The sequence below is a fragment of the Gigantopelta aegis genome, chromosome 9, assembly GCF_016097555.1.
Source record: "Gigantopelta aegis isolate Gae_Host chromosome 9, Gae_host_genome, whole genome shotgun sequence".
Taxonomy (NCBI): Eukaryota; Metazoa; Mollusca; class Gastropoda; order Neomphalida; family Peltospiridae; genus Gigantopelta; species Gigantopelta aegis.
In genome coordinates this window covers 20,971,639-20,999,534 of record NC_054707.1, presented here as the reverse complement: position 1 = coordinate 20,999,534, position 27,896 = coordinate 20,971,639, and the positions used below count along the sequence as shown (strand labels likewise).

At 38.8% G+C, this 27,896-nt stretch overlaps 2 protein-coding genes across 5 annotated transcripts in view; one reads left to right on the top strand and one right to left on the bottom strand.

Annotated features, from left to right (window-relative positions):
• Positions 1-3,951, bottom strand: part of LOC121381090 (unconventional myosin-Id-like) — a 59,426-nt gene extending 55,475 nt beyond the window's left edge. The window contains exon 1 of the mRNA XM_041510193.1: positions 3,847-3,951. Coding sequence (XP_041366127.1) covers positions 3,847-3,944 — 98 coding nt within the window. The 5' untranslated portion in view covers positions 3,945-3,951. The remainder of the gene's footprint in view (positions 1-3,846) is intronic.
• Positions 3,952-5,389: 1,438 nt separating this feature from the next.
• LOC121381978 (hydroxyacylglutathione hydrolase, mitochondrial-like) lies at positions 5,390-27,874 on the top strand. 4 transcript variants are annotated; one of them, XM_041511423.1, is made up of 9 exons: positions 5,390-5,492; positions 7,486-7,664; positions 11,767-11,831; positions 12,826-12,943; positions 14,796-14,901; positions 16,059-16,162; positions 21,739-21,840; positions 25,950-26,029; positions 27,512-27,874. In XM_041511423.1, the coding sequence occupies exons 1-9, from the start codon at positions 5,438-5,440 to the stop codon at positions 27,606-27,608; spliced, it is 906 nt and encodes a 301-aa protein (XP_041367357.1). In that variant the 5' UTR covers positions 5,390-5,437; the 3' UTR covers positions 27,609-27,874. The 4 variants fall into 4 exon arrangements, with proteins under 4 accessions (XP_041367357.1, XP_041367359.1, XP_041367360.1 ...); XM_041511425.1 differs by having other exon boundaries at positions 5,407-5,482; XM_041511426.1 differs by lacking the exon at positions 5,390-5,492 and adding an exon at positions 6,303-6,429.
• The last annotated feature ends 22 nt before the right edge of the window (positions 27,875-27,896 follow it).

Sequence of the window (27,896 nt, the reverse complement as noted above, 5' to 3'; positions counted from 1 at the left end):
GGGGCCTCTCCCATAAAGAAAATGGGTTAAATTTATGGTTACGGTTAAGAAAATAATACAGTAATGATAAGGGTAATTAATTTTGTCAAAAGGTTAACTTAAAAACAAAATTCTGCAAACAAATTCGGGTATGGCGCCATACCCGTTTTACCCTCTGCAAGACACCCTGATATTATGTACATGTATGTAACAATAATGATGTCAATGTATTCAGTAAAGTTAAAATTTATTTTGTTTAACAATAATAACACCACTACTGGTTCACACTGATTTATTAAATCATCAGCTACTGGGTACAGGTAAAATATTTGGCAATTCTAGATATTTTTCCATTACCAGCAAAGCCAAAGGATCTTTTTATATGCATTTTCACATAGAAAGGACAGCACATACCACAGCTGTAAGGCTTTGATATGCCTGTGTACCAGTCATGTAGCACTGGAAGTGACTGGAATAAAACCCAATCAGAGAATGAGTCCATCAAGGGGGTTTGAACCTAGAATCACTGAAGCACTTCAAGTGAGTACTCTATCTATCAATTAGTCAAGGGATCTGATGTACATAGGTAGATACAATATATACATGTATCAAAAGAGTTTCCAACATTATGGACAGCATGCTATACAATTATTAAACATAAATACAGAGTATATATGTATAATTACATATAAAGCCCCCAAAAAAAAGAGAAAAAAAAGAAGAGTTGGTGATCGTCCTTTTGATCACACAAATCGGGGGGTGGGGGGGGGGGGGGGGGGGGTGTTTTTTTTCTGTGAAAAACTTTATAAAACCCTGGAGACCATTTTGTTTGCGGGAGTAGCTGCCAACAGCGCATGTGCCTGGATGTTGTACCAGATGGACCTGGTGATTGTTATCTCGATGCATTTTTAACAGTTTATAACAAAATAAAAAATATAATAAATTCAGGGGCGGGTGCATTTTTCAGGTATGGGCGGGGACGATCACCAACTCTTTTTTTTATTTGGCCTAATACTGAATGCTGCAACAATCATAAGTGTTGCCAGAGCTAGCTCTGGGCACATAGAAAATTTAACAAACATAAAAAATCCATTTATTTTCTAGCAAAATATCAATTATTACATGTAATTATTTGCCAAATTGAAATAAAATTTGCCTATTGTCTAAAAAAATTGCAATTGGCAAATTTGGCAAGTGCCAGAGCTAATTAACCCTTCTTGCCATTATGGTTTTATCTAACACAATCTCAGTAGCACTGAATATATAGAGAATAATACATGAGTGGCCGTCAGATACCATTTATCTCGCAACGAGTTGTTTTAAAATGTATCTAACAAGCGAAAGCGAGTTTGATACGTTTTTAGAAAACCGAGTTGTGAAATAAATGGTATCTAAAGGACACGGATGTATTATTCTATTTCTTACATATCCTCAAAAACCAGGTTTTAAGCAAATTTTAACATCTTTTTCGACTAAACGTTATTTACAGCCGTTGCACAAGTTTGTAGCTGACTTAATTAAGCATCACAGACACATGATTGTCAGGTTAAAAATATGTCACACTATATGGCATTGGAGACCTGGTCATCACCTAGGACTGAGCAGCCAGTCGTATGTCTTGAAATTGTTAACACATGTACATGTGTTAACAACCATGTTAACCATAAATAATTACATTTCTGTGACATTCATTATGTCAACGTAACGTCATCCCATTGGTCCAGATGTAGCAACGGGAGTTTGTTCATGTTTCGATGAACGTAAAAATTACGTCGTCAGGGATGTCATTTTATTATTTATATGGGTAAGTCTTAATGAGCGTTATTGTTTATGGATAAAAAATAATTGAAAATAAAGTATGACGTTTTAGTGTTATTATTACAATATTAGTATGTTTAATTCAAATTTATTTCTTTTACGTTCATCTGAATCATAGTCACATTGTACCCTAGTCATATTGTACCACCCATTTCGTACCATGCTGCCTGGTACCATTGTGAAAAGTAATTTCGTACCCCAGTCATTTTATACCACAGTCATGTCATACCAGTATATAGAAAACGATTCGACCACAGCATAAATGCAGAGTTGTTTTGTTATTTTTAAACTTTATTGGGACAGTTTGAAATCCATAACACGTTATTGTGCAGCATATCGTTATTGATGTACCCATAATACCTATCAACTGCCAATCTAATTAAAATTAGCTCCACTATTACATGGTAGACCCAGTAGAGCTAATTTTAATCAGATTGGTCAACTGCTATTTCCATTTTACCTGACAAGAGCCGTATTTGGTATTTACTAATAACTGCCAACTTTGATGTTTTGTGAATTGGCTCTAGATAATTAGTCTGACTTTCAAAAACAACAAAACAACATAATGGACCATGTTTATACAAAGATTATTTTTTATGGACAAGATTAAATGGTTAATGATTTATAAAGTCAAAACAGAAGTCAGTTGCAGGTGTTTGCATCTTATAGATGTAATTTAATGTTATTTTGTAAAAGACACTCCTGGGGTTATTGTTATAAATTGTTATGCCATGGTACGATATGACTTTCAGTTATGGTACAAAATGACCAAGGTATGAAATAACTAGGGTACGAAATGATGTTTTACAATGGTATGAAATGACCAAGGTATGAAATGACTTTTTGCAATGGTACGAAATGACCAAATTAGGTACGAAATGACCATGGTACGAAGTGACTAGCAACCTTTCATCTGGGTATGAACAAAAAAAATCATCCGCAAACTTATGTGAGAACGGCTTTGCCGATTCACACAGTTTGCATATGATTTTTTTTTTCATACCCCGATGAACGTAAAAGTCTAAAAGAAATAACAGACAATCCTCAATTAAAGCATGGTGTTCTCACCATAGGGTGTGTAAGAAAATGATAATCATCTGTTGATTATTTTAACAATTATAAACAAATTTATTCTATTAAATGGACATTCCTGAGTTTGCTGCATTGTAAGATGTTTCCAACTAATAAAATAGTTCTACAATTAAACTTGCATATTTAATATATTTTCTTGTTTAGAATATCAGTGTCTATATATTCAATTTGTTTCTGGTCCTCTCAATATTTGTAAGAAGCCCAAACTGGAGTTTGTCTTCAAATAATTTTGTACGTACGAAAAAAATATTTTTTAAGAAATAAAATGAAATTTAACCTAGTAGTAGTACAAATATTAGAACGACCAGAAACACGTTTAATATACAGCCACTAATATTTTATGCAGAAAAAATATATATTTGATATGTAATTACAGTCGTTAAAAAGTCTATTAGTCGATAACATCTTAAACACTGCAACAAACTCAGGAATGTCCCTTTAAAATATTTTTGGTTTGGTTTGATATAAGAAAAGTAAATGTGTTTTGGAAATAAAATTTTAAAAAATTACTATTTTTTGTGTGAAATTTACAGATCAATCGGATCAGAAATAAATAACTTGTACTAAATTTCATACTAGTTAATCATAGTATGAAAAAAGGCGTTCCCTGTGTGACGGACTATAAATGTTATTTCAATAATTTTATGTTTATCATTTCTTAGCATTTTTTATTTATTTACTAAAGCTGTGATTTTTTAAATCACTGTGTAAGTGTCTGAAATATGTTAAAAAGATTTTAAAGTGAAAATAAAATTAATATCTGATAGTGCCACTTTAAATCAAACTTCAAAGTAACGCACTTGGAAATCGAGATTTATAGATTTATAAATAGAAACTGTAATAATCAAGACTTGTCACGCTCAATCAAGATACGGAAACAAAATAGCCGAGTTCTATTCATGCATCTTTAAACGATATGACAACATTCAATATGATGATCTATAACAAGTGACAAACCTTTTTTGCAGATTTTCCATAAAATGTTCCATTGTAAGCTCCCGAAGGAGCACAAAGTCTCCGATCCCATACTCGGGACCTTCGTGGATACCCGCCATAGTTGAGTTTGAACAGGTGATACAGTCTGACGGTAGATGGCGTTTTATCTCAAGGCTAAACGGTGTAAATTGTTTTTAGTCATCGTAGGATTAGTTCCACAGCTTACGTAACATCTTGAGAATGAAAGTGTACACATGAATATTGATAAGTGTGAAACAAAATTTATATCTTCGCTTTCACCCACTTTGATGTCTGTTGTCCACGTTTCTGGGAAAAAAAGAGTAATAATAAATTAATTAATTAATTAACTAAATATAATGATACATATGTTGAAATCTCGATCGAGGTCAAGGTATGGTCCCATGACATTTTGGTTACTTTCTTTGTGTGTGTGTGCGTGTGCGTGTGCGTGTGTGTATTATAAATACATGTACATGTATGAATATAAAAACCACCGCTGCTGCTACAAAGCTACAAAGTGGTGGTGGTGGTGGGGGGGAGGGGGTACATGCCCCCTTGCGACTCTCACCCAACTTAACAACTCATTGGGTAGGTAGGTGTAAGACCACTACACCGACTTCTCTGTCACTAACAAATAACCACTAACCCTCTGTCCTGGACATACAGCCCAGATATCTGAGGTGTGTGCCCATGGAAGCGTACTTGAACCTTAATTGGATATAAGCACAAACATAAGTATAAACAAACAAATTTTTTACAACGTTTTCTAGGTTTTATTGGTTTTCATAGTGGAAGTTGTTTGAAGTGAGAGGAAAGCCTGCTTTACTAGGATAGGGTGGGGTGACGTTAGTCACTGCGGTTTAAACAAAATAAAATAATACAAAAAGTAGACACATTGTAAACACTGGTGTAGCTAGGGTTTTATATTGGGGGAACCCGCTATTTGGGGGGGGGGGGGGGAGGGGACAACCCACACTATGTATGTATGTATTGATGTATGAATATATAAATATATATATATATATATATATATATATATATATATATATATATATATATATATATTGTATATATGTCAGATTGACTACACATAGATATTAACGCACTGGCGCAGGGGATAATTAAATCCTTTCTGGCCTCGCAAATTGTCCCATGCCGTTGCTGGGACTCGAACCTGTGGCACTGAATCGCCCGCAAATTGCAGATTAACCACGATGCGTTCTGAGCGATCGAGGCATCCATGTATGTATGTATGTATGTATGTATGTATGTATTGATGTATGTATATATGTACTGACGTATGAATATCTAAATATGTCGAGGTTGACTAATATTACATACATAGATATTAACGCACTGGCTCTGAAATGTTGATTAACACAGACATCTGGCTGATCACACATTTTTGTATAATAATGCTCTCTTTTTGCGATAAGCCTTTTTAGAGAATACACCCGGACATGTTGGCATGATTTGTCATAAATACATTAATTTTGTAACTTTGTTCAGAAAGGTAGTGAAAAAATAACACGGTTAACAATTTAACTTATCACCGAACATAAAACGCCGATAAACTTTTTGTCTGGTATTCATGTTCAAAACAGTTGTTAATCGTCTGACAGTTATCAAAACACATGTAATTCAAAGTATGCAGTTGGTTTACGGTTATATATTATAGTCATACACACTTATTCAGTTGGATAGTCTTCTGGACAGGTGGAAAAGTGATATGAAGTTGAGAATTAGGTCACGGTGCGGTGGTGGGGGGGGGGGGGGGGGGGGGGGGTAGGTAGGGGATCTTGACAGCGAGACAGATTTGTGTTTTTTCATCGAGTTTGAGCCATTTATTTGGCATTCCGATAACACGCATGCCTACCAATTACCACCCCTCTCTCTCTCTCTCTCTCTCTCTCTCTCTCTCTCTCTCTCTCTCTCTCTCTCTCTCTCTCTCTCTCTCTCTCTCTCTCTCTCTCTCTCTCTCTCTCTCTCTCTCTGTGTGTGTGTGTGTGTGTCTGTCTCTCTCTTTGTCTCTGTCTGGTATATGTCTCTTTAAAAATACTCCATATCTCCCTACCTTTCTCTCTCTTTGTCTCTGTCTGGTATATGTCTCTTTAAAAATACTCCATATCTCCCTACCTTTCTGTCTCGGTCTGTGTCTTTCTTTTTCTCTCCCTACCCTCTCTCTGTAGTGTCGCTCACATTCTCCTTACAGGCCTCCCGGACCTATATTTCCTACATTTCCTATATTTTTGTATAGGATCCTATGATACTCCTATATTGAGATTGATTCTCTATATTTCCTATATTTGACGGAAAAATATCCGCCCGGTCCCCCCCTAACCCTAACCCTAACCCCAACCCCAACCCCAACCCCAACCCCAACCCCAACCCCAACCCCAACCCCAACCCCAACCCCAAACCCCAACCCCTAACCCTAACCCTTAACCCTTAACCCCTAACTAAAAATAATAATGGAGGGGACCGGGCGGATATTATACCGCCACGCTGTCAGAAATTCAGAAGATACTTTGAATGTGGGAGATCTATATCAAGTGCCAATCAAGATACTGCTCACCTGATGAGGTGAGGAGGATATATTACTGATACAAGATGCACCAGCTTTCAAAGTATCCTGGATATCGACATGGACTGCTGGCAAGCCTTGGTATATAATTGTTGAGGTAGTAGATGGTATCTTGTGTACATACGCAAGGTAAGAACATACCATTACTAATTTAGTAATGTAAATGTCTTTAGAAATCTGTGTAAAATGCCTATAATCATGATAATCGGTCCAAACTTTCCTATAATACTCCATATTTAACCTCAAAATTCCTATAAAACTCCTATATTTTGGTATGCAAATTCCTATATTTCCTATATTTTAATATGTACAAGTGGCTGGGAGGCCTGTCCTTACCTCCACATCAGGTTAAAATAGCCAAATACCGGTACCTGTGTATTCTGGGGATGGGTTTTGGAGTTGAATGCCCCCCCCCCCCCCCCCCCCCCCCACACCTGCTCGGGAAAAAGTTACTTTTTCAAATGCATTTTCTGGGGGAGCATATCTTGACCCTACCTATAAAATTTGCCTGCCAATTATAATTATGTATTACCGGTATTGGCATAATACATTTTTTATTTCTAATATATAATATGGACGATACTGAAACACACTGGTTTTAACCTCTGTTAATATAATTATAAAATATGTTGCACAAGACATTCTTATATTTAGACAGCATTTCCTCGGTTTCTCTCCAATTCAACCAATTGATCGGATATCAGCATTTTGATCATCTTAATTGTAAAGACACACCAAAAAGCCATCTTAATAACAAGTCACATGACCAAAATTACATTGGCCAGAAAACATTGCCAAGAGCTGTACAAATGACGTCAAAACAACTGGTGCGAACACGCAATGATGCTTTCCCCGCCCATATCAAGTAATGAACCTATGAAATGCTGTCTACTAACTTGGTTAGAAGGGGTAAGACGTTTCTTAATGCTTTCTAACCTATACAAAGATTTCTTTCTTTCTTTCCCATGACGATTACATGCACACATGTATTTAAATTTGATTTTGCTTTAAAGTCTTTAATCTTTATTACAGAAAACGCTGTTGATCTGTTTCAGACTTGATATTTCTGCCAGCGTCACAAGCAATCCGCCACGCCCATTCGTCGGAGTTGCGAGTGTCGGTGCGAGACATGAGGGTCCGTCTGATCCCCGCGCTAGAGGACAACTACATGTACCTCCTCATCGACGACAACACCAAACAATGTGCTGCGGTCGATCCAGTGGAGCCAAAGAAAGTAGGCCATTAGATTTCATACTGGTATCAGGCGCGGATGCAAGATTTCTGAAATGTGATGACTGATCTCTTTTTTTACACAGAACTGTTAATATAATCACATTTCCCCTTAAATGTTATGGTCGGTTTTCAAAAGGGGGAGGGGTCTGGACCCCTGGATATGCTACTGGGTATGCAACATAAGGGCATATCCAAGGGAAAGGCACGAGAAGCAGGTCTATTCCCCTCTAAAAAAAATTAGACAAATTTCTGCCTATTTCACCCCGTCCCCACCAATTCTATTGATACATGTATAAAGAGGGAACCTCACCATAACCCCAAAATTAACCCTAACCCTAAATTTAACTCTAACCCTAAATTCAGTGCTAAAAATTTAGCTTTTTTCATGAGAATCCATGTGGATTCCCATGGAAGCAGTTCACGGGAATCCTCCGATTCTAAACATTTTCACAGAACTTTATCAACAGTGTTAGTATATAGAATTCTGTGTCAAATGCTACTAACTGTATATGGATTGAAAAAAACCCAACCCTTACTATTTACTGGAAAGAATAGCCAATTTGTCAGTAACAGTTTATCCAATTTTAAAGCAAAATAAAACAAAACAAAAAAACCCCAGTTTTTTTTAGTTGTTGGTTCCATTTTTACTTTACAGTCAGTGTTTTTTTAGGTGTCTTACCAGCCCCAAGTTCAGCCAGCAAACGTTTCGCTAAAGTTCGCAAACTATTTTGATTGTTTTCCAATGTGACCATTTGGTTTACCGTGAACCGCACAAACCAGTCTGGCAGACGTTTTTCCGCTCGGTCTGGGTGAACACAGCCCATTACTTTTTGAAGATTGCTTATTCGTAAACAGCGCATGGGATACTTTTGCCGATGTATTTTGCGCATTGGTTCAATGTTTGTATGGATATTATTGAAGCACATTTACACAACCGACAAAAAGATGTATTGATTAAAAAGAGCAGGTAATTCAAGGTTACGAACATAATATCAGCGAACTAACGTAGAAATGTTTGATGTATTACTAAATTTGGGAACACTTAATTACTGTCGAGTATTATTATGTAATCTCTTCATTGGCAATTTGGTTCATAGAAATGGGCTAACCACTGCTTGGCTCCAGACCAGATTAGTCTCGATAAATGAAAAATGTAGCAGGTTTCCTTTCTAAGACTATGTCAAAATTGCCAAATGTTTGACATCCAATAGCTGATGATTAATAAATCAATGTGCTCTAGTGGTGTTGTTAAACAATCAATGAATGAATGAATGTTTAACGACACCCCAGCACAAAAATACACATCGGCTATTGGGTGTCACAAATGTTAAGTATATGAAAATATTATTTATATATATTTATGTAAAACCACAGTGTGTTGTTAAACAAAACAAACTATCTTTGTTACAAAAAGTTTCTTGTCCTACACCCAAGACCACTTGTCCCAGACACCGGCCTCGGTGGTGCAGTGGTTAAGCCATGGGACTACAGGCTGGTAGGTACTGGGTTCGGATCCCAGTCGAGGCATGGGATTTTTAATCCAGATACCGACTCCAAACCCTGAGCGAGTGCTCCGCAAAGCTCAATGGGTAGGTGTAAACCACTTGCACCGACCAGTGATCCATAACTGGTTCAACAAAGGCCATGGTTTGTGCTATCCTGCCTGTGGGAAGTGCAAATAAAAGATCCCTTGCTGCCTGTCGAAAAAAGAGTAGCCTATGTGGCGACAGTGGGTTTCCTCTTCAAAACAGTCAAAATGACCATATGTTTGACGTCCAATAGCCGATGATCAATGTGCTCTAGTGGTGTCGTTAAATAAAACAAACTTTACTTTACTTGTCCCAGACAAGTGGACTAATGTAGAGTCTTAATTGTCAATAACAAGAATTGTTTATAATATTTTGTGAATTTTTCAATGTGAATAGCAGTCACAAATTGTACAAAATCAAATAGTGTAGTGATGCGATTTTATATTTAACTTGTGACTGTAAATACATCAATAAATTCAAAAACAATATGACTGACCGGTATTTAGTTAAAAACATATACATTTGTTTCTAATGTTCTTTCCATAACTATTTGACATAATGTCTGATCTGTTTATTGAAGGATAACATAATTATTTTGTGTGACATTGTCCAATTAGTAAATCATATAGTACTATTAAAAGCGGAAAGTTTGTAATTATAAATATTTTAACCAGCTAAACAATCCAAGCCTAGTTTTGAGAGTCCCTTGATCCACCTTCATTGTGACCTTGGAGCTGTTCCAGAATTAATCCCATGGGCGAGATGTGAGACAATTCTTTTGTGTATCTGCCATCCATAAAATCAAATTTTACTTATCCATGTATGAATGGTGAAGAACATTGCAGCAGACCTACCCGGCATAAAATAACAATTACAGCACCTCCTGCCTCCCTCCGGTGAATCTTTGTGGAACAGCCCCCCCTAGCATAGGAAGCAGGGGGAAGGGGGGGGGGGGGGCACCTTCCTACACCACCCCTAATGATGTTCAGCTAATTTAGTGTTCAAACAGTTTCACATAGTACCAGCCTCGGTGGCGTTGTGGTTAAGCCATTGAACATAAGGCTTGTAGGTACTGGGTTCACAGCCCAGTACCGGCTCCCACCCAGAGCGAGTTTTAACGACTCAATGGGTAGGTATAAGACCACTATACACCCTCTTCTCTCCCACTATAACCACTAACAACTAACCCTCTTTCCTGGACAGACGGCCCAGATAGCCGAGGTGTGCCCAGGACAGCATACTTGAACCTTAATTGGATATAAGCATGAAAATAACCTGAAATGGAATGAAATCGCATAATAATCATAGCATATGATACAAAATAGCATACTGCAGTGCTTATGGTTTGAACATCATAGAAGAGCACAGATCTTGACATGAAAAGAATTTGACTGGAGTGATTAATTGCTCTCCTAACAGATTACATGTGGATTCATTTAAAGGGACATTCCTGAGTTTGCTTCATTGTAAGATGTTTCTGACTAATAAAATAGTTCTACGATTAAACTTAGATATTAAATATATTTTCTTGTTTAGAATATCAGTGTCTGTATATTCAATGTGTTTCTGGTCATCTTAATATTTCTAAGACGCCCAAACTGGATTTTGTCTTAAAATATTTTAGGAAATAAAAGGAAATTTAACCTAGTACAAATATTAGAACGATCAGAAACATGTTTAATATACAGCCACTAATATTTTATGCAGAACATTATGTTTGATATGTAATTACAATCGTTAAAAAGTATCTGTTAGTCGATATCATCTTAAAAATTGCAGCAAACTCAGGAATGTCCCTTTAAGATATTACCATATAAAAAGTAATACCAATGTTTCCATGTAAATTAACAGGCTAAGGGGAGGTAATAATCTCAGTGGAGTGAAGGGGTCCAGGGAGCGAGAGTGATAGCGCCCCTTTACATAGAGTTCTGAGAGCAAAAAAATGCTCTCCTAAAATGATGTGGGAGAGCTTTTGCTCTCAGTGTCAAATTCACAGAATTGTTTAGTAAAATAATTTACAGGGCTTCTAGATTATGGTAGCCCCACTCCCATGGCTAGTGATATTTAATGTTGGGCTAGTAAGTAACTACTATTGCCATGCCAGACGGCTAGTGAAATATTTTGGTCAAATGTTGCAGTTTAGTCTACTTTGTAAATATGAATATCCTGCCCCTCACCCCCGATTTTAGTGTTTTTAAGCTCTATCTCGATCTCTCTGTTTATGTGACATATCCAATTTTTACTATTATTTAGTAAAATTGTATTAACTTAAAGTAAAGTAGGGCTAGTGAATTTTTAATCATGTCTAGTAAATTTTTATAATCACTGATCCCATAGCTAGTGGATTTTAGAAAAATTCTGGAAATCCTGAGTTAGCTAATTATTGTGTGATGAGCCAAGCAGTTTTTTGCCGTCATGGTAATTGTTTTGCGTAAGCACACAGTGCCACACGAGCAAGAGCAATTACTCACAAAAAACTATAAGGACTGGTATACTGGTCAGTAGATATATATATATATATTTTGGAATATCTTGCTAATTAAATTTTATTACACGTCTTTTTTTCTTCTTCAGATTTTGTCTGCAGTGAAGGAAGAAGGTGTTTCATTGGCAGCCGTGATGACTACACATCACCACTGGTGAGTTAATGTGTCACTTTGTCAGGTTTTCAGGAAGAATGTTTGAAGTTGAAGGACTCAGTGTTTAAAGGAACTGTCCTGAGTTTGCAGCCATTGTAAGAGGGATGAAACCTGATTAATTAGATTTTAATTGAGTGAAAACATTTTCACTGGGACATTAAATTTAGGACATCATTTTCATGGACATAACCATTAATAGGCATTATGCAAAAACATAACATGTTACCTAAATTTATTTTTGCAAAACTTATAAATATAATGGGCTTGAAACAGCCTGTCGCCTGGTCGCCAAATGCGACCAATGTCCTGTTTGGGCGACTTAAATATCAAAAAATAATAATATTATCTTCTTAACATACAAGTCACTATAAATATTTTTATTATCCACATGGTTCAACATAACCAGGTTAATAATAATCATACGAAACACACATGTAATAACAAGTGTAATGATGTAACTTTGGGAAGCGACCTCATAACATGATATTGCTTACCCAGTCCTAGCCCAAACTGTGCATGTGAAATACGACATCATTTCGTTGTCTCCTAATTGTGGTTGAAACATTTTGAGATGGTCCTTGGGCCTTGTTATTGATAAACAAAAGTACAATAATAATATGGATAATAAAGAAATTATTACACTCACTCAGGCAATACAAAAATCCTGTTCTGTTTCGTAAAATCAATACGACACACAAGCTCGGATAATAATCTCTATGTATTCCACATGTAAATCTTGCTCGTGGTTCTCTTACCATAATTTGCCAACATGCATTATTATTTTTTGGGCCACCATATTGTTTTTGCGAGTTTTGAACCCTGAAATAGATTACGCAGATTTTCAATTCTTAGAGGCCCGTAGAAGTCAAATTAACATTTTCATTGCAGTTCTATATTAAAGGTCTTCATAAAGTTAGAGAGGATCCCAGTGAGGTGGTTAGCTTTTACCAAAATAACAGTTTCTCATTAATCCAGTTGAGAATGAAACTTGTAGGGACCATGCCGGCGGGAATGAAGACCTCGTGAAACTTGCTGGGAAGACGACCGTGTATGGTGGAGACGATCGTATCGAAGCTCTCACGAACAAGGTCACTGGTGGAGATAAGTTCGACGTAAGAGTTTAGTTTTTCAAACATCTCAGATTTCTCAAGCAACCAAGATGGCATCCATAACATCTATGTAAATGTAGAAGATGTAAAACCTTAATAGGTTTTGGGGTATGTCAGAGGCCTGTTCAAGAGAGTAAGCAATTAATAGCAGTTGTTCGCTAGACTGGTTTTTGCGCCGAATGTTAGATGAATGTGATGTGTCAGAAGATGATAATACCAATCAGGTTATTCGCGAGTTCTCAACCTCCTGAACACACCACAGTTTTGTATTGTTTAACGACACCACAACAACACATTGATTTAGGAGAGGAAACCCGCTACATTGTTTTAATTAGTAGCAAGAGATTTTTTATATGCATCATCCCACAGACAGGATAGCACATACCATGTCCTTTGATACACCAGTCGTGGTTCACTGGCTGGAATGAGAAATAGCCCAATGGGCCCATCAACGGGGATCGATCCTAGACCAACCGCGCATCAAGCGAGCACTCTACCACTGGACTACGTCCCGCCCCCACACCACAGATACACTGCACTTATATGTTCCAAATCTGTCGGAGCATTCGTTACATGCATGTAGCACTCAAGGTGGTATCTATATATATATTATTGTATAGCAACAATGAAAGTACTGTAATCATGCTTAAGTACGAGGCAGTTTTATACATTTCTGGGGATGCTGAGTTTTGAATGTGTCAGATCATTTCTTGTTATTATTGTTTCCCAATTTTTGGTGGATAGATGTCCGAGGTTTTTTGTTTTGACCCGATTACTGAAAGTATTTGCTGTCTATTGACAACGTTCTATCTGTCCGATTTCTGTGACTGTCTTCTTGTTTTCCTAATTTCTATGTGTGTTTCACCTACTGTACCTTTATGATCAACTATTTCATGCTTCCAGCACAAGGACAGAGATATTTAGGAGATTTAAAGTACCCGGTAACGTTTGTGTTAGAGAGGAAACCCACTACATTTTTCAGTTCGTAGCAAGGGATCTTTTATATGCACCATCCCACAGATAGGATAGTACATACCACAACCTTCGATATATATGCACCATCCGACAGACAGGATAGTACATGCCACGGCTTTTGATACATTAGCACTGGCTGGAATGATAAATAGCCCAGTGGGCCCACCAACGGGGATCGATCCTAGACCGGCGATGGCTTTACCACTGGGCTACGACCCGTCCCTTTAAGAGATATATTGTATGTCTTTATGACAGAAAGAGATGGGATTTAGCTCAGTGAGTAGAGTGCTCGCCTGGTGTGCCTGGGTTATATGATCAAACATCCTTCACAGACACATTGAGTTTTATGCACGTCCCAGCCAGTGCGTCACAACTGGTATAAGAAAGGCTGAGGTATGCGATGTCCTGTCTCTGCCGTCAGAGATCACTCTATAGCAAAAACGCGGAATGGCTGACTACCACACAGTAGACTAAAGATTTCTGTTCTAATACAACAACAATTCTAAGTTTGATGCTAAATACATTTACATTAATAATTTTCAAATTCGCCGGTAACAAATATTTCACTTGTTCATCACTAATACATACAATACAGGAAGAAACCCGTTTGCACCTACGTATTTAACTGGAACATTATTGAAAGGGATGCTGTGGGGTTTCTTCTTGTAGTGTGTGTATTAGTGGTTACTATGTAAAATATTAGTTATTGGCGAACTCGAAAATGATCAATGTAAAGGTATTTAGTGTAAAGGTATTTATGTCCGACGGCAGAGAGCGATCATAACCATACAAAAGTCCGTCTAGCTCTCGAACGGGAGAGTACTCGGACTAGGCAGTTATTTACAGTATAAAAATGTTTTTAATTGTTTTTATTTTCCAGATAGGCAGTTTGAAAGTGAAGTGTTTGTTCACACCTTGTCATACGTCAGGTCATATCTGTTACTTTGTTACGGGGCCATCAGGAGAGGAGCCAATAGTTTTCACAGGTACATTGTCATAGCAACACGTACAACAATGTATTCACATTGACTCCCTCCAGTGTATATAGGTTTTAGCCCTCACCCATTACCAGTGGGTCCTTATTGAGAACAATTATTTATTAGACCCCTACCGATCCAGCGAAATAACCATTGATATCTGCAGAACAACAAGTATTTATTAGTCCCCTACCGATCCAACACAATAACCATTGATATCTGCAGAGCAACAAATATTTATTAGTCCCCTACCGATCCAACACAATAACCATTGATATCTGCAGAACAACAAGTATTTATTAGTCCCCTACCGATCCAACACAATAACCATTGATATCTGCAGAGCAACAAGTATTTATTAAACCCCTACCGATCCAGCGAAATAACCATTGATATCTGCAGAACAACAAGTATTTATTAGTCCCCTACCGATCCAAGCAAATAACCATTGATATCTGCAGAACAACAAGTATTTATTAGTCCCCTACCGATCCAACACAATAACCATTGATATCTGCAGAGCAACAAGTATTTATTAGTCCCCTACCGATGCAATGCAATAACCATTGATATCTGCAGAGCAACAAGTATTTATTAGTCCCCTACCGATCCAACACAATAACCATTGATATCTGCAGAGCAACAAGTATTTATTAGTCCCCTACCGATCCAAGCAAATAACCACTGATATCTGCATGGCAACAAGTATTTATTAGTCCCCTACCGATCCAAGCAAATAACCATTGATATCTGCAGGGCAACAAGTATTTATTAGTCCCCTACCGATCCAACGAAATAACCATTGATATCTGCAGAGCAACAAGTATTTATTAGTCCCCTACCGATCCAACGAAATAACCATTGATATCTGCAGAGCAACAAGTATTTATTAGTCCCCTACCGATCCAATGCAATAACCATTGATATCTGCAGAGCAACAAGTATTTATTAGTCCCCTACCGATCCTAACCATTGATATCTGCAGCAACAAGTAATTAGTCCCCTACCGATCCATTGATATCTGCAGAGCAACAAGTATTTTTTCTCATTAGTCCCCTACCGATCCAAGCAAATAAAAGCATTGATTTTGTTATCTGCAGAGCAACAAGTATTTTTATTAGTCCCCTTACCTTTTTAACATTGTAAAGGTTAAACTTTTCTTTTAGGAGATACATTGTTTCTTGGAGGGTGTGGCAAGTTTTTTGAGGGGACAGGCAGTGACATGTATCATGCCCTGGTGGAGGTGTTGGGCAGTCTGCCTTCTGAAACGGTGAGTTGATGTTTTCACATGCTTGATATGTGATTAATGGTTTCTGGCACGAGTCCTTTTGTAGATCTATGATTTTCCTTGTACAAGTCTCAAGAAATTCAATAACGCTTGCTCCATGAAGGCCTTTAGAGAACACTATTCCTGTCCCGAGTCAGGCCCCGGATCAAATCAGAGGTCGGACTCTGGACGGGCATGTTCGAAATCCTAGTGGTATATGAGCATGTTAAACTAGTTACCTACCTACCTAGATCAAACTAATTTTGGGCACAACAGGTGTTCTGTCTGTTCTGAACACACCAAGGCCTTTCTATGTTGATTTTGAAATAAAATGTATTGAGGTCAGCTTGTTTGTATTTAATTTGGGTATACTTATTTTGAGCACAACATTTATCGCCTCAGCTTTGGTGCAATCTAAAGACCTGCCAATGATTGATTTTTTCTGAGATGAGTGTCATCTATAAAAGTATGAGTGCCAGAAATTTTCTATAGACATTACCTGTCCTCAAACAAGTGCACCTCCCCCCCACGCAAGTGGTCTGGTCCGAACATCCCAACAGCCAATGGGATGGCCTAAATTCTTCTACTGCATACTGCTCTCTAGTTCTGGTCACATGACTGTAACTTCCTTCTTTTTCTCTTCGCTAAAGGGTCTGGACGTCCTTTTGCTTGGCTCTGTTTGGAGTCAACTTTTTTTATAAGACCTTTGGTTTTGTATTCGTGTTTGGGTGAAATGTTTTTCACCTTCGTTTTCATTAGCTTTCGTATGTTCTTTTCGCGTATTTCGCTTGACTTTCCAAGCGTTTAATTACATGAAATGTTGTTTATATTGCCGGTTGTCGTGTCGGACGCCATTTGCAAAATGGCGTCTGTGTTGACTGGCTTTGTGTTTGGGTGAAATGTTTTTCACCTTAATTTTCGTTAGCTTTCGTATGTCTTTCGCGTATTTCGCTTGACTTGCCAAGTGTTAATTACATGAAATGTTGTTATATCGCCGGTTGTCGTGTCGGACGCCATTTGCAAAATGGCGTCTTTATTTACCGGCTTTGTATTTGTGTTATGGTTGGTTTTTCTTTCTTTTCACAGATTGAAAAATTACTATTATCATATCTGATAATGTTCAGGCGACTAGTTCGAGCGTGTTACGCTGCAAGAAGTTAGCCGGCGGCGACCCACACGACTTATGTCCAGGTTGTCGTGTTCGTGTGGCCTCACTTCTAGATGCGACCTTTGTGCGGGCTTGTCTGATATCGAGTTCGCGGCTTACCTGAAGGGGTGTCAGCGAGGACCAAGAAGGTGGAATCTTCGAGGACCAAGAAGGTGGAATCTTCGCCTTCGATTGCTGACTCCGTGGCGGAAGTGTTACGTTCAATTCTACCGACCATGCTGGAAGAAACAATGGCGTCAATGGCGACCTTACCTAAACCGGCGTGTTTGGGGTCAGGTCCGGTTCCAGTCCCCTCTTCAGGGGGTGCGGCTTCTTCAGCTCCACCGATACTTAAGACTTCGGATGACAGGCCTGCGGTCTCTATGCAGCCCTCTAAGAAGCCGGCTCATTGAGATAGACGCTCCACGGATTCCAAGGCTCACCGATCTTCGGCGGGGAAGTCCTCTTCGGCGCATCAGAGCCGGGACCATAGCCATTCCACATGACCTGTATGGCTCCCTACGGGTTCCACAGATCGTCAGCGCCAACCTTCAGTTGATGTGGCTTCCAAGGCCTCCGAGGGCTAGACGGGACCATCCACGGTCCGGTTTAACCGGCGGCTTCCATTACGGTACATCGATTGGCCTGTGCTCGAGTTCTACGAGACTTTGGTGATGAAGCGCCTGCGGCATCTGTCATTGAAGAGCCCGACTCAACGGACCATATGACTATGAGGGATTGCTTGGCGGCCGTCTATGACATGTTGCCATCCTTGCCACATCCAACGACGATGTGGTCATCCGTTCCTTGGTATCCACACGATATCGGCCCGATGGTTTTCCTATGGTTCATTGCGGCTTATCAACTCACTGACGTTCACTGTTGTTACCACCAGAGTTTGTGACCGATGCTGTCTATAATTGGTCTCTGCTGCTGTTTCGCACCGGGTGGTGTGACGGCCGTGGATTTTAGCCGGTTGCTGTTTTGCGTTGCTTCACTTCCAGGTATATCGGGCATGTAGCGTAGCGAGTTGCTACACTGTCTTGGCTCTTGCCTGTATCACGGGGTCGCTGTTTCCGATGTCTTGATTCCTGAATCACTCTATTACTGTTTCATGAAGTATCATTGCAAGATTAATTTTGACGTCGGCGCAACATTTTATGCTTAGAGGTTGTGGTATCCAGTTTGTTTCTGAATCCATGCATTCAGTACAATAACGCAGATTTGCTGATCCGGTTACCAGTTGCCTTGCAGTCCAGTCCCTGTTGGTGGCTGTGGTTTCCAGATGAAGCCGATCTACACATCAACCTGTTGGAAATGTTGTCAGTTACGTCATCCTTCATTGGCGAGAGATGCTGTCAGGCGTCTCTTTCATGGTAGCCACAGACAGTACCACCGCGGTGGCTTATATCAACCGTCAGGGCGGAACCCACTCCAGCAGTCTGCTGCAGTTGACTTATCGTCTCTACAAGCTGGTTGACGAGATTCCGTTGCAACTTCGGGCTCGCCATATTCCAGGGGTTTCCAATGTACTAGTCGACACACTGTCTCGGCCGTCGTCTCCACAGCCGACGGAATGGATGCTCCATCCCGAAGCGTTTCGATGGGTGTGCGACAGACTTTGGACACCAAACATCGATCTCTTCGCCACACGATTCAACCATCAGCTGAGGGTTTACGTGTCTCCGGTGCTGGATCCCGAAGCTCTGGATCTCGACGCCTTGGCTATCAGCTGGGAACAGATGGATGCGTACGCTTTTCCTCCACCAATCCTCCTTCCAAGGGTGCTTCAGAGGTTTCAGCTGTACCATTGTCGCCTGTTACTCATTGCTCCAATGTGGCCATCCAGGATGTGGTATCCAGATCTAATACGTCTTGCTGATCCACATCCTTTACCGCTGCCAGACAGGGATCATCTGTTGCTGCATCCCACGTAAAGACTATACCATCCATGTCCGCAGTTGTTCCAACTGCACGCGTGGACTGTATCTCCAAGAGTTTGAGAAAGAAAGGTTTTTCTTCACAGTCTACGGCGGCCATTTTGAAAGCGCACAGATCATCTACTGCTGCGGCTTACAACGTCAGATGGCTTTGCTTTCACCGATGGTGTGTCCGGCAAAAAAAATAAAAACTCAAACCTCAGACGATCCAGATACTTTGTCTTACTGGGTTTTTTTTGCTGTATCTTCGGACCACTTTACGATTAAAGGGGTCTACCATCGCTGGGTACGTTTCGGTCATCGCTACTGTTCGTGATGTCGCTACTGGAACGAAGTTATCGGGTATTCTTGAGATCCATAAGATGATCAAAGGGTTTTGCCTTGATGATCAAGTACACCGGTTTCAGCCACCAAGATGGGACCTAAATCTGGTGTTACGAGCTTTATCGACCGCACCTTATGAGCCGATCGAATCCTCTTCCCTGCAAGACTTGACGCGGAAGATGGTGTTTTTACTCGGTTTTGCCACGGCTGCCCGTGTCTCAGAACTCCATGCTCTTGATGTAGACTTGGTACGTTTTTCACCGAGATCGGCGTGCAGTCAACTTGGGGTTACTCATGAACTTTGTTGCAAAGAATCAGTTACCAGACCAAGCGCCTCGTTCGTATGTTGTGCAGGCCCTCTCCTCTATCGTTGGTCCGGCGGACGTTGAGGACTTGGCGTTGTGCCCTGTCAGAGCCCTGCACCAGTACATCAAGAGGACCAGATCTTTTCGACAACATCGCAAAAGACTTTTCCTTTCCTGTAACCAGAGTCGGTTGAGGGATCTTACCAAGAACACGGTGGCCACCTGGATCCGGTCTTCTATCCTGACCGCCTATCAGAAGGAGGGTTTACCTGCTCCGTCTGCTTCTAATCCGCATGAACTCCGTGCCTTGGCTGCCACGATGTCCCTGCACTGCAACACACCCATTCAGCACATTATCACTGGTTGGTTCTGGGCTACGGACTCCATCTTCGCCAACTATTATCTGAGGGATGTCTCCACAGAAGACGTTGAGGGGTTCCATCATCTGGGTCCGGTTGTTACTGCACAGACTCTGTTGAATACAAGCCGTCCTCGTCGCCGTTGATGTCTGTCTGATTCTGGGCTGCATACCGAGATGTCCATCGAATCGACAGATGAGGATTGCTTAGACTTTTGTTCTTTTGCACAGTTCACGTACTGGTGCCGGAACTTTTGTCTCGATAACCTTTACCCTGCACTGCATGTGGTTATTGGTTGTCGTTATTGAACTAACAGATCTTTGGTGTACTAGACAGAAAACACTCGGGGGTCTTGTTTTGTTCAATGTTTTGACGGATGCACCTCATTAGGTTGTCGCTTGTTATTGAAAAACTATAACACTTCAATACGTGAGGGTTACCTAACACCTGCATCCCTGGTGGCTACGTCTTCCCACCCTGTCAGAACCAGCATGAGATGTGGCTTCCGCCTCCTGGTCCATGTGTTCTAGGAGCCGTACCTGCCACTGCTGACGGATGCCACCATTCTGGTTGTTGTTACTAACATCACCTGCATTGGTCTGTGACGGGCATCCCTAGGAGGAGGGCTTACCAGGGTTGGCCTTCTTCTTCCACTAGTCAGCCTCTTTCCGGTTGGGGAGTTATCACAAGCATCTACGGATCTCGGCACCCACCACCATCTGTTGAATGCTGCCCTTGTTTGAGGACAGGTAATGTCTATAGAAATGGAGAAAACTTGAGTGTTTTCTCTTTTATAGATACATTTATAGAAACATAAGTTTTCTCCAATTTTCTAGTTCTATCAGTCTTATAAATTTTGAATAATTATTTTTAAATTCACTGCATTTTATTTTATATTACGTAACTAGAAGGAAAAGAAAGAAATGTTTTATTTAACGACGCACTCAACACATTTTATTTACGGTTATATGGCGTCAGACATATGGTTAAGGACCACACAGATTTTGAGAGGAAACCTGCTGTCGCCACTACATGGGCTACTCTTTCCGATTAGCAGCAAGGGATCTTTTGTTTGCGCTTCCCACAGGCAGGATAACACAAACCATGGCCTTTGTTGAACCAGTTATGGATCACTGGTCGTTGCAAGTGGTTTACACCTACCCATTGAGCCTTGCGGAGCACTCACTCAGGGTTTGGAATCGGTATCTGGATTAAAAATCCCATGCCTCGACTGGGATCCAAAACCAGTACCTACCAGCTGTAGACCGATGGCCTAACCACGACGCCACTGAGGCCGGTCACTATAAGGAATGCATGCAGCGTTATATATTATGTTATTAGAGTTTCTGCCAGAAAGAAATTTTTGGGTATGGTGCTATGTAATTGAATAATTACAATGTGTGTGCTGAATGCAACCGCAGTTGACAGGGGTATGGGGGCCTCCCCCATAAATCATACAATAATGATGTCCATGTTAAAATGTTCTGTCATGTTCTTGTTTCAGAAAGTGTTCTGTGGACATGAGTACACCGTGAGTAACCTGAAATATGCATCTCATGTGGAGCCTACCAATCAGGTCCTGAAAAACAAGTTAGAGTGGGCAAAGGTGAAACATTCAGTCGGACGTTTTTCAAGAAAAATTCTACGATTTTCATAGAGGGGTGTAGAAGGAATATTTATTTAACAATGCCTCAGCACATTTGACCCTCAGCTATTTGTGTCTAAACATAATCTTTGTTATATCGATTGAAGGCATATTATCACAGACCACTGACATATTTAATGATCTAACAAAGTATTACCTGAACAAAAATAATTTTATTTGTCCCAAAATGTACTTTATTCAACCATCTTCATAACCACCATACTCCATTTATTAAAGGGACACACCCTAGTTACGTTTATTTGTTAACCATTACGGCGTTGTTTTTCGCTATTAAACCCCATTTTGCACAAATAAAATTGCACTTTACTTACATTTTATTATTTAGAATACACATTTCCATTCACCTGAAGTGCTTTTTGGTAATCCTGATGTTTGTAAAACCACGAAATGCATTTTTTGCATTTTTTCACAAGACGTGTTGTCGAGAAAAAACCGTTAAGCAAGCGAGGTCCAATCTATTTTTAGAGGGATATTTCCATTTCAATGTCACAGACGTTGGTATATCACGTGACCGTTATCATTTTGGTTCGGTTTGTTTTCTCGTGCACGGTTCGCACAATCAACATCCGATTTGTTGTTGTTCATTTGTGAGATTTATCTTCACAGTTCGTGAACATTTTCAGTAAAAATAAAGTTCAGACAAGTAAGTATCTCAATACAAAACGTTACAAACCCTTAAAACCAATAATTTTGCTAAGTCTTACGATATCTGGAGAGGGGATACAACCAGGAAAGAACAGTTGGAACATGTCCAGGAGAGGTGACACGAACGCACCCCAAGTCTGTGAAATTTGTCGTGACGTAGGCATTGTTGTGCTTCGAGCGACATCTACCGGTGACATCAGAATACTAACTTTCAAAATTATTTCTAGCAATTGGGACATGGGGATTCCCATGGTATTTATCGATATAAAACCTGCTTTTTCACTCCATTTAATAAACACGTGATCTAAGAGTGTTACAGGTTTGTATATTAACCAAATTATAATTTATTTTCGCTGGATGGAACTAGGGTGTGTGGCTTTAATGATATTTTGTAAAAATAATTGAATTATGGCAATGGTCCATAATTCAAAAACTAAACTTGCCGAGAGGGTTGACATGGATTTCACTCCATCATGGTTCAGTTAAGGTGATGCAATAGCTAGATTTGGTTTCCAACAATTAATGTAATTTTTACTTATTATCCATTTTTAGAGAAATAAGATCCTTAAATCCATGACAGTATGCCTTTAAGTAACTAGGGATCTTTTATATGCACTTCCCATGGTCAGGACATGAAATACTGTTCTTTGATATACATTTACCAGTCGCGGAGGACCTTATTCCATTGTGTTTATGCTAGATATATTTAAAAAGTTTGTTTGTTTTGTTTAGTGACACCACTACAGCACATTGATTTATTAATCATCAGCTATTGGATGTCAAACATTTTGATAATTTTGACACATAGTCTTTGAGATGAAAATCACTACATTTTATATGCACCAACCCACAAACAGGATAGCACATACCACAGTCTTTCATATTCCAGTTATGATGCAATAGCTGGAATGAGAAATAGCCCAATAGGGATCAATCCTATAGACTGACCGCCCATCAAGCGAGTGCTTTACCACTGGGCTACATCCTGCCCCTGTCGGTGGACCCATTGGACTATTTCCCATTCCAGCCAGTGCACCACGACTGGTATATCAAAGGCTGTGGTATGTGCTATCCTGTCTATGAGATGGTGCATATAAAAGATCCCTTACTGCTAATCGGAAAGAGTAGCCCATGAAGTGGCGAGAGCGGGTTTCCTCTCTCAATATTGTGTGGTCCTTAACCATATGTCTGACGCCATATAACAGTAAATAAAAATGTATTGAGTGCGTTGTTAAATAACCATTTCCTTCCTTCCTTCCAATAGCCGATGACTAATTAATCAATGTACTCCAGCGGTTCAAAATATAATAATAATAAAAAATAAAAAAAATATATCACCCCATAATAATCTAATTAAAGCTGCACATTTCAGTGGTTTTGAGGTCAGCTTGTTTGTACTTCTTTTGGATGTCTTTATTTTAGGCATAACGTATTTTGATCACAACAATAGCCCCAGCATAAAGACCCCATGCTGACTATAGCTAGTGTAAGCCATGTGTTGACAGTAGGTTTCCTCTGTCACTAACATGCTGGTAAACAAACTACAAACAAATAAATGATAAAAATACATGAATGTCCTGGGAAGACAGCACAGAATATGCGTGTTTAACACTAAGTGGGATATAAAGAGAAAATATCATCAACTTGTGATAACTTATCATTTCCTGTTACTGTCTTAACACTATGCTAACACTGTGTAAAACTGAACTGCTTATAATCGTCATTTCCACCACTTCCTGGTTACTGCTTAAATCACTGAGTCTCATGGGGCATCATGTATAGCATATACATTGTATGTAACTATCAGAATACGTAGAGAAGACAGATATGTCATCATTATGTTGCCCTCAAGTTTAAAGTGTTAGGAGCATTATTGCATTTATTTTTCCTGTCCAAAGTAGCAACTATACATTAGCCCAAGTACTCTGCTGTCTGAGAACTAGACAGACACTTGGACAGTTAATATTGCTCTCCGCCAATCAGAGATAACTGTATTGTGAAAACATGGAATTGATGCCTACCACCGGGTAGGCAAAGATTCCCGCTCTAATACAACAATAACCCTATGTTTGTCATTAAATACCATTACATTGAACATTATCAAGTTCGCTGATAACAAATATTTGACATGTTAATCACTAATACACACACTACAGGAAGAAACCTGACAGCACTCCCTTTCAATAATGTTTGTACATGTAGGAGCTGACGGGTTTCTTCCTGTGCTGTATGTATTAGTGGTTATATGTGAAATATTAATTATCGGCGAACTCAAAAATGTTGGTATTCAGAAAATACATAATGAATTAGCTGTTAATTGCATTCAAAATACCTACCCACTAATTAGTATAGGTTAGGTGCAGGATTTAGTGTAGTGGGTAGAGCACTCACAGGTGTATCAAAGGCTGTGGTATGTACTGTTCTATCTGTGGAAAAGTGCTTAAATAAAGAACACATGCTGCTAATGGAAAAATATAGCAGATTTCCTCTGAAGACCATGTGTCCAAATAACTAAATGTTTGACATCCAACAGCCGATGATTTAATTAATCAATGTACTCTTGTGGTGTTGTTAAACAGAACAAACATAAACTTGTAGTATAGCTTGATTCAGTCCTTTGGTATTTTTCATAAGGAATCAGTTAATTGCAGGGCCATATTTATCCTAAAATAACCGGAGGGGGGTGGGGGTGGGGGTGGTTGTTTGAATAGTAAAACAAGAATCATGGCAATGTAATTTAGTGTATAACTATGTTGTATTTGACCATTTACAGACGTTAATGTTGGTTTTACTGCTGCAAATTGAGTTTTACCGGCAACACATTAATTCTGCTTTTGATTAGCTAATCATATTTCTCATTATATGCAGATTGAATTAGAATATACATTGACATCCTCCAGCTACACAAGGGCAGTCTTTTGTATTTTGAATGCCTCAGACAATGGTTTGAATACTATTTACAGGCATCGACATAAGCATTGTGTCTGGTAACCCATTTACAGGTTACCACAAAATATAGCCTGGTAACCTATAGGTCACCACAACTATATAGACTGTTTTCTGGTACTTCTGTGTTTATATTAAATGTTCTTGTAAACTACTCGGCACACATCTAGTTGATGCTGCTAAAACACGGACGTTCTGAAATTGTATCGGAAACGCGGAAGTCCGGAATGCATTGCCTGATTTACGTTTGGAAATGAAGCTACTGTTCATTGAAATGTTTGTCGAGAACGAAACACCGTTCTCGACTTTTCTTACATGTGGTAACCTCCCGGTAATCTGAACGACCGTTCTCGACTTACATTTGTATTTCGATGCCTGTATTTATAATTTTGTAAATGTAAGACACTGGCTTATACATTTTTGTTATCGTCTGGGTTTTTTGTTTTTATTTTCATAAGAGCCAACGTGATAAAAAAGAGCCAACTATCCCATCTACAATTGGTGAAGAACTTCAGATAAATCCATTCATGCGAGTTAAGTATGTTGATTTTATTATATCCTTACAAAAAAGGTTAAATTAAAAATTAAAAAGAAATGTATATTTTATTTCAGCACATATTTAACTTGGGTAATGTGATCGGTGGTTGAGGCTGCGAGTTCATTACCTCACAACAATTAAATAGAACAATTACAGTACAGATAACTTTATTATTGATATGGAATTATTTATTTTGTCAAAATAAAATGGAGCACATTTAAAAGATAATTGAAATCTGTCATAGATCAGCAAAGAGAAGAAAATATTTTGTAGTACTGTGAAACTAAATTCCTGATCAAAATTATACCTAACTGTTTTTTGCTTATTAGTCGCATACCGGACCAACTAAAGGAGACTGTAGGTTTCGTCTCTGTCCTTCTGTTCATCGGTCTGTCTGTCTATCCATTTGTCCCACATATAGTTTTTTGCAAAGCCGTGTGATATTCAGCTGAAATGATGTGTATAGCTTTATCATTTATTGTTACAGATCAAGTTGAATAATAATTTTTTGTACAGTTATGGTCCTTCAACGTAGGAGATTGGAATATTTCAGTCCTTGGTTTTTGAAAATTATAGGGGAGTGGAAAATGCACACCTCAATATATTAAGGCGAGTGAAAAATCACTCTACAAAATAAATAAAATAGGCAGTGTAGCTCTGATTGGATTTTGACTGGTACGTCTACAAAATTGTCTATTAAACCAGTATTGCCTGATTTGTTCAACAAAGAGAAATACCAGTTTAATGACTGCATGGAAGCCACTGCCATGTTTTTAATTTTTATTGTTTTAATAAAAGGACCTTCCTATCAGCTAAATGAGCTATGAAAACTTGATTTTTGTAAACGGTGGAAATAAATATACCCATCTATTTTACGTGCACCATTTGTTGAGTGTAACGTGCGCTGTTTTTCACACTCATCAGATTGAAATTGCGTGCGCTGTATGAGCGCGATCGCACCCACCCACGTTAAAAAGCAAGGTCTGAAATTTGTTGAGCACAGCATTACTCTCAAAATGCTTGTTATACATAATATGATCAAAAAATTTGTCTGAAATGAAAACATTTAAACTTAGAATAATTTGTTTTTCTGAAAAAACTACCATATAAACAGAACATTGTAATCAAACCATAGCTCAAATGTAATTATTACACCTGGCTGTTGTAATCATACCTGTCAGGTATAATGTTGGTATTCTAGAGCATTACATGCATTTGAAGTTTTTTAGCTTGTGATGCTCTGGAAAGCCCACCCCTATTTGTTCTTTAAACATATATGATGACTGATGTGCGTTGTTTCCATTGGCCTGAAAATAGTAAATAAAAAGGAAAATTTCACCACTGCCCCCATTTTTTAAAACATTTTGGATGAAAATCTAACAATTTATTTAATATTGCCTAAAGACGTAAATATTATTTAATAATATAGTGTTTGTTATATTTAATGTGTATTCTCTTGACATCTACACACTTTTTTTTCAGGGAAGCGAGTGTACAGAAGCATGCCAAAAAGACAGATCCTGTTGCAGTCATGGGATTTTTACGAGAAGAAAAAAATTCATTTCGTCCCCCATCCTGATTTTTGCATTTGGAATAAATGTACAAAATCAGACTAACATACAGATATCTATACACATTGTATACGCAGGTTAATTATGGTGTTTTGAATATTGTTGAAAATTGTTGCCAATTTTAAGCCTTCTTTGTATGGTAAAACTACTTTAATAATAATTATTAAAGGGACATTCCTGAGTTTTCTGCATTGTAAGATGTTTCTGAAAACTAAAATATTTCTACGATTAAACTTACATATTAAATATATTTTCTTGTTTAGAATATCAGTGTCTATATATTCAATGCGTTTCTG

Coding starts and splice junctions, on each gene's coding strand:
- LOC121381978 (XM_041511423.1), top strand. CDS start 5,438: ATGTTCAAAACAGTTGTTAATCGTCTGACAGTTATCAAAACACATGTA. Junction 5,493..7,485: donor CAAAACACATGTAATTCAAA/GTATGCAGTTGG, acceptor GATCTGTTTCAG/ACTTGATATTTCTGCCAGCG. Junction 11,832..12,825: donor ATGACTACACATCACCACTG/GTGAGTTAATGT, acceptor TGAAACTTGTAG/GGACCATGCCGGCGGGAATG.